Source organism: Sebastes fasciatus, chromosome 21 (assembly GCF_043250625.1).
Source record: "Sebastes fasciatus isolate fSebFas1 chromosome 21, fSebFas1.pri, whole genome shotgun sequence".
Lineage (NCBI taxonomy): Eukaryota > Metazoa > Chordata > Actinopteri > Perciformes > Sebastidae > Sebastes > Sebastes fasciatus.
In genome coordinates this window covers 8,199,893-8,211,793 of record NC_133815.1, presented here as the reverse complement: position 1 = coordinate 8,211,793, position 11,901 = coordinate 8,199,893, and the positions used below count along the sequence as shown (strand labels likewise).

The 11,901-nt window shown below is 37.6% G+C and overlaps 2 protein-coding genes across 2 annotated transcripts in view; one reads left to right on the top strand and one right to left on the bottom strand.

The window, feature by feature from the left end:
* Positions 1-447: 447 nt before the first annotated feature.
* Positions 448-6,859, bottom strand: mettl4 (methyltransferase 4, N6-adenosine). The gene is made up of 8 exons (XM_074621979.1): positions 6,442-6,859; positions 5,673-5,738; positions 5,070-5,424; positions 4,728-4,797; positions 3,926-4,100; positions 3,730-3,836; positions 3,562-3,653; positions 448-767 (listed from the first exon to the last, which is right to left on the bottom strand). Exons 1-8 carry the CDS (start codon positions 6,664-6,666, stop codon positions 523-525), a joined length of 1,335 nt encoding a protein of 444 aa, XP_074478080.1. The 5' UTR covers positions 6,667-6,859; the 3' UTR covers positions 448-522.
* A 1,358-nt stretch (positions 6,860-8,217) lies between these two features.
* The window catches only part of smchd1 (structural maintenance of chromosomes flexible hinge domain containing 1), a 31,078-nt gene continuing 27,394 nt past the window's right edge, over positions 8,218-11,901 (top strand). The window contains exon 1 of the mRNA XM_074621451.1: positions 8,218-8,547. Coding sequence (XP_074477552.1) covers positions 8,416-8,547 — 132 coding nt within the window. The 5' untranslated portion in view covers positions 8,218-8,415. The remainder of the gene's footprint in view (positions 8,548-11,901) is intronic.

Here is an 11,901-nt window from a genome sequence, read left to right as displayed (position 1 = left end):
CAAGGAAAATTCACGGACATGTTATGTAAGCACAGACCTGGGCGTCCTTGACAGGATGCAGCAGTGTGTTGTTCAAGTGAAAACTTTAAACAAAAGTTCTGTTAATGGACAGCTAGAAGCAAACGCATTCAATAAGAATCTCTTTCATTAAGGGTGGGAAACATTTTTGAAATTCAGTTCAAAACAGCATGAAAAGAGTAAAAATAGAAATACTTTGATCATCCTTAAGACACATATTGCGCCAAAGATTACTCAAAAAAAATAAACCTTGAGTGTTGTTTATCTGAATGCAGTGTGGGAAAACATAGCTGCACAGAAATGCACTTTCATCTCTCCACATGCATCACCAGCCCTGCGATCCACTACCTAATATATGTGCCCAGACCCCAAAACAAGAAATCAAAGGTCCTGCATGCAGGAGAAGAGCACATCAAAAAGAAGCTGGTATAGAAGTATACTGGAGTTGAATCTTTATTGAAAACGCACTGAAATACTGAAATGACACGCGTTGAAAGTCGGTCTTTAGTCCACAGTGGTGGGACAGTGTCGGGGAGGAGAGGATTCAGTCACTGTGGGTTCGTCTGAGCAGTCATCTGCGGCCTCGCCTTTAGGGACGTCTGCTCCGTCATCTGTAGGCGTCACGGTGAAATAGCTTGTGTGCTGAAATTTGAGCACTTCGTTGCCCCAGCTGGTCCATCCAGGTTGAAGACTTCGGGCAAACAGCTCCAAGCACTCGGCTTCGGCTCCGATGTAGGGCTTCAACACCTCTACAGGAAGAAAGACATGAGGATGAGGAGAGGCTGGTCAACACGTTCTCATCCCAACGAGTCACGTACTGACGCTTTGTCAGACCCCTGCGTGTGACTTTCTGGTCACAGTAAACACATGCTTAATGTTGATAAGGCCTGAATAATACCCGGCCCGAAAACACATCAGCAAATCATTTATTCGCTCCAAATGAATCGACAAGGATTGAACATTGCCCTGAGATGAAAAATTCAGGTTGTAAGATTACAGCGCTGCATCCATTTCTTATGAGGGCACTTTGCTTGTTACTCCGTAATAGGTAGAGGACAGCACTGGCAACTGCCCATCTCCTTCACACCACAGCACACATCTGAAGACTGACAGTGACCTTGAGTCTATAAGAAATTATATTCCAGGAGCAGCACACCTGACAGATACGTTTCACTTCCTCTGCCCCGGCGCTACTCTGTCTGCTCTTGTGCATGCTCGAAACCACCCTGACACCCGCCTCGGCCAACACTCGGGGAGTTAATGAGCCCAGAAGCCTGATCCCCAAACCTGCACAATGTGGTGTCCTGCCTCCCGTTTTCTCTTCCTCTGCACGTCAGAGAGACAGAGTCACAGAGAGGAAAGGCCAAACATGCAGCTCTCCCACTAATTCAACCTCAACCGGTGACTCAGCTCTCAAAGTTGAACAGAGAATAAAAAGGTCTAATTATCATCGGAACTCTGAAATGGGACAACGTATGAAACTTCTGCCACTTCTACCGTGGTTGAATGTAGCAGAGGATGCCATAGATTTTAATTGTGGTTCTTTTAAGTCTCAGTCCTTTCAATCAATATAATTAATTACTTTGATTTTAAGCACACTTTTTTCTTGTTTTTGGCCCCATCAACTTGTTTAACGCCGCTCCAAAACTGTAGCCTTCACTGTGCTGCCACGCGCAACTAATGTTTTAGAGCAGCAAAGAAGAACTGATTGCAGGTAGTTCGTCACAGCTGTTAATAATAATAATAATGATAACTATATATTCTTATCACATTTGTATCAGATCGGTACTTGGTATCATATCGGGAAGGAAAAACTGGTAAGATAAGTATTGTAGCTGCCAATGATGCATAGATCACCGTCACAGATCCATTCCCCAGTCAACAGTAATGCAACCCACACAATTGCCATTAGGAATATTAGGAAGAGCCATTTAACCACTATTTATAATACCGAGTTGAGAAGGGACTTAATTTTTCATAACGTCTAAAGTTGTAGGGCAGCCCTAATTAATATAAAACCACACGTCTTGTCATTCACAGAAGTGCAAACACTTTTTTTTTTCTGCAGCTTGACCATCTGGCAAGGATGTGTTGTATCCGTAATGGTGTCCCTTATCTCTCCATAGCAACCAGAAATGTCAGTGATAGGAGCCCCATCTGAGAGGGGCGGAGAAGTGGGTCAGGGTTTCTCAACGCTGCCGACTGGAGAGGGTTGTGGCTTCACACCGCCGAGGCTGCCCAGCAGACCTGACATGCTCGACGGAGTGCAGCAGAATTACGGGGATGATAGCTCGAGATGAGAGTAAGAAAGCTCGGGGTGATTAAAGCCAAAGGTCTTGGGACGTATTTGAGATTTCTAGCGGTTGCGTAATCTATTGCAGGAGTGAACAAAAGAAAAATCCTTCAAACCCCGAGGAGTTAAATCATCTTGTCAAATAGTTAAATAAATAAACTGTTCTGCTTTTATTGGCAGCTCTGAAAGAGTTGGGTCAAGCCCTTCTAATATTTCATGATATGCTGCAATTTACAATTATTACACTCAGAGATATGAGCCACACCCACTGCCTCTCACCTCGAAACACAGATGCTGCTCATTCTGGCCATTTAGTAGTACAGTACAGACATTTATTTAGAATGCAAAGCCATTTTTCTATATTTTTGTCATTAATATTAGTGCAATTTAGTCTCTACGTCTTGTGCAGACATGTATATCTAAATAAACGTGAAAAAAAACTCCACAACAGCAAATAAAGTAACTGAAATAAGCAACCAGTTCTGAGTAGCTTGGCCATGAACGCAATCTGTATCCTAATCTACTTAATCTCTAGTGTATCACAGCTCCACAATGGCATTGTTATGATCTAAATCTGTGTATTTTAACAATATCCAGCCTCTTCCATGAGTCGGAGGCTTTTCTGTGCTTCTGAAAAGGGGCGCCGGGCGGCAAACGCTGGCTGTGTCCATACTGCACAATAAATCCAGAGTCCATGTTGGAAGTCAAGTCTTGTGCAGATGGGACATATTTGATTAAATCTGAGCAGCAGAAGTCCAAACTCTGACAAATCAAACCTGTCATATGTGCAAGCATGTTGTGTTTGAGCGGTTTTCGCTCCTCCAACATAGTTCTCTAGAGAAAATGGAAACTTTCTGTGGTGGAAAAGTAAGTTATACATTCAAAAAGGGGGATATTTTGACTTATATAATGTACAAAATCTATAATTTACTACTTCAGTCTGTCCATTTCTCATTTAAAAACATACTGTATTTTAATTTTGCATGTAGTAACTGTCCTCTAACATGGAATAAAATGGTGCATTTTAAATTTCAGTCATGCAAAGCTAAATAAGTGACTCAGACTTTGCTTTTGCGTATGTTATAGCAGACTGTGGTAGGATTTAGGGCTTATCATTGAAGCCCAAGAGCAAGATAACAATCTGACGTTGCAGCATTGCCCTCTGGTGGCATAGTAAAACATAACAATACAGTGCTTGAATATAACAAGTTAAGTTTGGCTTTCATTAACAAAGAAATTAAACTATTTACCTGAGAGTGAGGGCTTCTGGGAGTGGAGAGCTGACGGGACGCTGACGATCAAACGCTGATCCTCCACACGAACCTCTGACCTCTCTGGAGAGCTGAAAGTGGTTAAAGAAGTTTATTACATTTAATTGTTAGAGCATAATGAACACAGAGAAGTCACACAATTCACACCTCGTGGCGTTATCTGCAGAGGAGCGATATCGGCCCAGCACCAGCACCTCATACGGCTTCTTGTGGTGTGAGTCCAGTGGAAACACAAACTGTCCAGATGTGGTCACCTGGAGGGAAAGAACTAAGCCTTAAAACATCTGGAATCAAAACAATAGGTCAGATGTTCATGATTGAGAGCTATTCAAAGTTTCTGTACCTTGACCCAGAACCATTCGGCCATAACTTCTACGCCCCAGTGAGGATACAGCTCGTCACGGACAAACCGCAGGTGGCTGGGCCGGTTTGTGACCCAGGTGACCACTAAACAGTTCGGGGAGGCCAGTAGGGGTATCTGGAGCTGTTTCAGCTGCGATGAGGGCAAAGAACTGTACCTTCATGGAGAAAATAGATTAAAAATGTTATTTTGTGTAAATTCAACCACTATACTCTTCTCTACGTGCACCTCCAGTTATGTTTTGAACATCAGTCCTTCAAACTATTTCACCACGCCAAATCGAGCCAAATCCTTTGACTGCCATTTTTGGTATTGCTCCAGACTTGGACTTGCATTATATTATTATTATTATTATTATTATTATAAATGCATTATTGAACTATTAGACTTTTTGCACATATACTGTTTGCACACGTTTACATCCTCTACATGTATGGCCTAAGGCAGTGGTTTGGGGCCCCCAATGCTTCTCATGATAAATCTGAGGGATCACCAGATAATTCATTTCAGATCATTCATTTTTTTTACATTTTTCTATAATTTCTAGCCATGAAATTTGGTTCAGACATTCATGTTCCCCTCAGGATGAATTGTAATAAGTTTGGCGATCACTTAACCTTAACAGCCTCTCACAGGGCTGCTAACATGGCTGTAGACTCTTCTTTGTTTTTGTAAAACACTGGGTATTTTGACCTCTATAGCTGTTGAATTTGTCGCTCCTGAACACTAATAAAGTCTTATTTTATCTTCATTCTGCTTTATACACTCGAAAAGACCAAATTACCTGCGGCTCCTTTTCACAGACTTGTTTTCCCACGGTGGATCCATAACTATTAACTCAAACCTTCTTCCATCTGTGTGAGAAACAAGCAGCTTTAGTCGTAAACAGTGTCAGGCTGGGAGACCACTAGTATGATCTCTCATGCGAAACACACTGAGTCATGCTGGAGTTATTTACATTCATTTAAACCACAATGATCCTTTTTTTCTCTCCACGATTTTGCAGCTTTTTATCTTCATTAAAAAGAAGTTACCACAATCGTGCAATTGTAAGATATATGTCAAATCTGTTCCAGATGGCCTGACCAATATTTACACATTTTCCAGTTCCCATCATTGTACTCACACCGAACAAGGGGTTGTATTCTTGTGAAATCAGAGAGCAGGAAGGCGGTGTGTGGTGGTATTACATATTCCTCTCCCATCAGTGTGACCACTGAAGCCGCCCGGGTCTCTGTCACCCGAGAGAACAAGTCCACGTGTGACGTACAGCCGTCTTCAGCAACAAGTGGCTGCACACACTCCTCCTGCTCCTCATCGTCCACTAGAGGAAGCTCTTTAGCCATTTCACAAAGAGCGGCGAGGCTGCACTCCTGAGAGGGAAGAGGCTCTTTCTCTGTGTCTGTCACGCCATTTAGATATCCCAGGGATCGGGCAGAATCCACCAAGGACTTGGTTCCCTCCAGGACGACAGACCTGATCTGCATCGGCACACATTATATTATTATTATACATTATTATACATTATTATAGGAGATTTGTGCTGGCAGAGGCTGTATTGGAAATGCATGATATAAAACTCATCAGTGGTGGAAAGAAACTAAGTACATTTACTCAAGTTTTGAGGTACTTTTCTTGATTATTTCCATTTCTATCCTACTTTATACTTCTACTCCGACACAAATCTCTTTCCAAAAGACTTGAAGTTAGAGAATGACATCCAACCTACCTTCTCATGGAAGGCCTGGGAATCAACTTCCCCCTGGTTGAGTTCACTGTGTTTTCGTTTCCTTTTCTGAAAGTCAAATTGATATTAAATGAAGAATGATTAATGATTTTTCAGTTTCACAGATAGCAGATATTCATTCACAGATTTTCTTTCTGCATAAAAGTGAATTTACAATAAACAAATAATACAATTACATAAAAAATAAACAATTTGTACAAAAATATGTCTCTGATTTCTTTATTTTTTGCTTAAAAGGGAGTTTTATAAGTGGTTAATACAACTCTGATTTCTGAAGACACCTTATACACTCAGTTGCCAGTTTATAATTATTATTTTATAAAGAAGTATTTATTTTTATTATTTATTTATTTATAAATATAAGTATAATTCTTGCACATATAGTGCTGTATATAGTATGTTATTGTTATTCTATGTTTATATTTGATAATTTCTTGTTAGTTGTAGTAGTCTAGTATATACAGTATATAGTGTATTCTAATGTATTCTTTATATTGTGTATACTACAGATATTTATCTCTAGTGTTGATATGTATATTATTGTGCATTTACTGTTCCTGTGCATTGCCTGCTGCTGTGACACAATAATTTTAGCTTTGTGTACTTTTTGCTTAGAGAGTCCAAAGATAATTAATGTTGCATTAAATATGTGTACTTCACATGTAATTAAACACAGGCATAATTAATTCTGGGTGTGAATACAGCCATATGACCAGCAGCTGTCACTGTATAGTCATGTTTTGTGATTTACCTTTGGTGGTTTGTCTGTTTTCTGCAACACATCCTTGTTTCCTGCCTCCACAGCAGCACTGGAGCTCACACTGTAATGACTGTTTAAAACCTGAAAACACTGCCTTCTGAAACAGCACCTCACATGTTTACTATCTCTCAGTCGGATGCAACGTGAATACCCCTGATCAATGAGTGAGCGTGCATCCACAACCGAGCCCTGTTTGTTCTGAACCACCACAGACATTGTTGGTTAAAACTAGAGCTGGCTTTTATAATCTATTGCTTCAACTATCTGTCGGTGGTTCCGGTGCAGGAGTCGTTTCCCTGCCGACAAAAAACACGCCCAAACCAGTTGGATTTCAGGGGAAACGATATCGAAAGTAGAGCAGCGTTTAGAAACTCTGGAGCGATTTGCTGTTTTCATTCCCAAGGAGGGTGAAAAGAGGAGACTTCACACGTCATATCCTGTTGTTTACAACGCATGCGCAGTAAATATGATCTACACTGGTTGAAATGTATAAAGGGTGGAAGTAACAAAAACGAATTGATATAAATGTATGTCAGGTGTCAGCAACCTTTACTATCAAAAGAGCGATTGTAGGCAAAAAAAATCTGTCTGGAAGGTATGAAGGTAACACAGTTTATAGTTTAAGTATAGTATATAAGTCTAATGCAGTGAGGGCCAAAGAGACAATGTACTACGGAGTATTAGGGCCACATTGAGGGAAAAAACATCTGAGATTTACAGAATAAAGTCAGAATAGAATGAGAAAAAGTGGTAATGTTACGAGAATAAAGTCATAACTTAACAAGAAAAAAAGTCATAACATTACGAGAATAAAGTCATAACTTAACGAGAAAAAAGGTCGTAATATTACGAGAATAAAGTCATAACTTAACGAGAAAAAAGGTCGTAATATTACGAGAATAAAGTCATAACTTAACGAGAAAAAAGGTCGTAATATTACGAGAATAAACTCAGAACTTTACGAGAAAAAAAGTCGTAACGTAACAAGAGTTAAGTCATAACTTTATGAGAAAAAAGTCGTAATGTTACGAGAATAAAGTCATAATATTACAAGAAAAAAAGTCCTAACATTACGAGAAAAAAAGAAAATAACACATAAAATTACTACTTTATAATATTACGACTTTATTCTCATAATACTACGACTTTTTTTCTCGTCAACCTATGACTTTAATCTCGTAATATTATTACTCTCTTTCTCCTAAAGTTATGACTTTATTCTCGTAATCTCAGATTTATTTTTTTTTCCTCAATGTGGCCCTAATACTCTGTCGTATCGTCGTACCATAGACCTACAACAATGATAAATGAAAATGGAAATGTAAACGAAAAAGTTGTTTCTGTGATGAGTTATTGATCCAGGAAGTTTGAATCTGTCAATATCTTTCCAACTTTACCGAAGTACATCATCAAGGGGGGCTCCGTACATCAGCAATGTGTGGACAGTCAGGAATGATTGGAAGAAGTGCTCTATGAAGTAACTTGAGGGAACGAGTTAATACAAATTTTCTCCTAAGGGGTGAAGGGGGTCTCTGCACATATGCATTTTCATCACCTCCAATTCATTTTTGTCACTTCCACCCCTCATAAAATTGACAACAGCCCCAGTTGCACTGTGCATGTGTCATAACCCAGAGCTCTAAACCGTGTTCAAACCTCTTTTAATAGGCCTTGTTTATTTCGCGAAAGTAGATAACGTTTGTCCCCAACGAGCTTCCATAGCAACGAAGGATGGAGAGAACACGTGGTTACAGAATGAAAGTTACCGGACGAGGCGTGCTTTATTTAAAGAGGCTGCGACTCACAACATCCCTTTATAGTCTACACATAAAGTAACTTACAGTTTAATCAACTTCGGGATAAAGTGAAAGTCATGTTAACGTTACAAACGGTACGAAGACAGACTTTAATGTTAATGTAGTTGAGAAGAAGCTGTCCAGCGTCTCTCTATTGTCTTCTGTCTCCATGGAGAACGCAAGAGTCCGCAGGAGGATCCGTGTTTACGACTGTCGCTCCGAAAACGAGCAGCATGTAACGCCCAAGTTACTAGAAACAACCGGTCAAGACTTCAACGGGTTTCTGCTGCTCCTGCACCGGGTAACATAATGTTTGTTTATTTGTTTTGCACAATTTAAGACTATACAACAGAATAAAAAAATAAATGAATAATATACAGTGCAGGAAGAGGCAAAACAACATTTGCTGGTACCAGCTTCTTACATATTTTTTTTTATTTTATATCATAAATTGGATATCAATGTTTTGAATTTTGCTGGTTCGACAAAACAGGGAATTTGAAAATGTGAATTTTGTGGCATTTTATACACAAAATGATGATACCAGAGATATGTGTGTCAATGTGTCTGTTTCCTTCATGAATGCACTCATTCATCAGGAGATAAATCACATCCTCTTATGCAATTCTCCAGTCGAGGTGTTTTTTGCACCATAAATCTAATACACTGACATATTTTGTTTTTGTTTGTCTATTTGTTTTTGCTCAATTCAAGACTATACAACATAACAAAAAAATAAATTAATACAGTGCAGGAAGAGGCAAAAAACCCACTGGGCTTATCTGAAGCCTCCACCTAGAGACAAGATTAATATAAAGAAATAATATGACTACATAATAGTGATAACAAAAAATTAGGACAAGATATATATAACAACAACAATAACAATACAGTAAATATATAAAAAAAGATAAGTGTGTGTGTGTGTGTTGCATGGAAGTGTATGGTTAGTGTTTGAGGTGAACTGGTCTTCCACGAAGTTTGGTCACATTTTACAAGTATTTAGGGTCAAAAAGGGATGAACTAAACTTAAATAAACAGGTTTATTTTCATTTTCCATTTCTAAAAACAAAAAATAAAATCACTAGAAGACAGAATATGTAAAAAAAAAACGGCCCGTTTTTTTTTCTTTATATTCTGCAACCGGAAGTTGCCAATTACAAAGTAAGAGTGCTTCCGGTAGCAGAATATGAAAAAACGGGGCATTTTTTTCGTTTCTGTCTTCTAGTGATTTTATTTTATTTTTTGACCCCGATGAAGAAAAACGTCTTGTATTTAAATATTATTTTTGTACTTTAAAACAAAAATCTAATAATCTCTCATTTTTGTTTTTTTTAATATCCATTTGTGAAAGGAAAATCTAATGACCAAAAGATGACCATTAAGGCTTAAATTTGAAATCATGATCTTAATTTTACCTTTAACATTTCATTTTATTTTTTCACATATATTTGTTCAAGACAAATAACTTTTGAGGTACTTGTACTTGATTAATTTATTTCTATATATTTTTTGGGGACAAGAATAAATGGCGTGGGACTGAAAATATTTTTTACAGTCTATGTTTAGTATTCAAAGATTTCATGATGTTTGAAGTTATCCATGTTTTGTTAGTTTATGATGAGGTTCGTGAGACATCTCATCATAAACCACAATTCATAGCTCTCAAATTCAAGGAAACGAAACTGGCAAGGTGAAGAGAGCAGGTCTGGTCCTGCAGGTCTTGCTGCAGGACCAGACCTATCTGGAGATGATTAGAAGAAACTCTTAATACGCTTAATTTTGATGCTAGTTTTACATTTGCTTTGATTTCCTTACTCCTAGAAAGAACAGATCACATAAATTCCTATGTTACAGTTTGGTGGATCAATACTGTTTTTGGATTTAGAAGAGAGTTGTTAATGTTTGCTAATATTTTTTGGACTGTGTTAGATCAAAGGAAAAATGGGCGTAGTCGTTCCTCTAGGTTTGTCTCTCTTGACAGTTCATGACTCTCAATTTCAAAGAAACGAAACTGGCAGGGTGAAGAGAGCAAGTCTGCTCGTGCTGCATTGCATTAAATTCATGTTAATGTGATGAATGCATCTTTTACTGTATCCTTTATTTACCTTAACCTTATATACTTAACATACTGTTTTACAAACTGTTACACCTCTCCATATATATTTATCACTTCTCTATCCATACTACTTTCCTGTCTACACCTCTGTGTACGTATATTGCTTCTCGTCATGCATATACATACTACATCCTGTTTACATTCAGTTTTCCCCATCTGAAATAGTCATCAACATTACAAATTTACATTTACATTACTATTTTATATTTATTACTTATGTTTATATTTATTTTAACTGCACTATTTTATGCCTTAGATTCTCATTTTGCTTTTACTCGTGTGATCTATTTAGCTTTTATACATATTTTATGAGCATTGTTGAAGGAGCCTGAGACATTCTTGTTGTTGAGAGGCATTTAATTGACTATTGTAAATTCTGTGGCGTCATGGTGCAACATCCACAGATGTATTACCCGGCTTTGTTGAATACTTGATTCTGATTGGTCAATCACAGCGTTCTACAGTCTGTTATTTCTTTATAGCAGACTGTTGCTATGTATAACAGACCGTTGCTATGGACGCAGGTCTGATCTCAGACTCTGGTGGACCATTTTTGGGTCAAATTATTGATTTCTTAAGTAGGTAGCTGTGTAATAAGCGGGGTAATAAACAGCTAGTGGGTCATTGTTGTGAAATAAACCCCGACAGGGTGATGCAGGATGGGTGACCTCGACTGCCATGATGAAGAGTGCGGGTGACAGCAGACTACCTGATTTACACTGTAGATCTGGCCATCTGAATGCATGTATGGAGGCACAGCGAATTCAAATTTTTTTTTTACTTCCCTTTCCTGCTCTTACAGACCGCACTCTTTCCTCTTTTGCTGAAGCTGTAAATTGTTAACATAAGCAGCCCTGGTTGTCTCTGTTATTTTGTTTCCCGACCTTATGACAGTACAGCCTTGATGTCCATTTTTCTGACACTGTTAAGATTTGACAAAAACACTTTTTTCTCAGTTTATTTATACATTTTGCTAATACAACTCTTACAATCCATTGCACAAACATGTTTGGACTGGTATATATCGCACCCACCCCCCACTCCCACCCATGACAATACCCAGAGGGCACTCAAAAAAAAAAAAAAATGTGTACAAAGTGTACAAAAATGAATATAAATAAATAGATAGATAAATAAATAAAAAATAAAATAAATAAAATAAATAAAATAAATAAAATAAAATAAAATAATAAATAAACATAAATCCTGATAAATTGATAAAGGTCTAGGACATTACACCCTATCATCTAGGGCACTTTACCTTTGAAATATTCCTGGTCAAATATCCATATCCATATATATATATATATGTATATATATATATATATACATATATGTATATATATATATATATATATATATACATATATGTATATATATATATATATATATATATATATATACATATATGTATATATATATATACGTATATATATATATATATATATATAAACAAAAACACTTCTGATGATAATTTTTACAATTAGTTGATGAGTCATTTTGTCTATAAAATATCAGAAAATAATGAAGAATGTG

Excerpts from the sequence above, each read along its gene's own strand:
- mettl4 (XM_074621979.1), bottom strand. The coding sequence starts at position 6,666 with ATGTCTGTGGTGGTTCAGAACAAACAGGGCTCGGTTGTGGATGCACGC. Across the intron at positions 5,425-5,672 it reads CCCAGGCCTTCCATGAGAAG|ATCAGGTCTGTCGTCCTGGA; the intron begins GTAGGTTGGATG and ends GTGCCGATGCAG. Across the intron at positions 4,101-4,727 it reads TCTGTGAAAAGGAGCCGCAG|GTACAGTTCTTTGCCCTCAT; the intron begins GTAATTTGGTCT and ends TTCTCCATGAAG.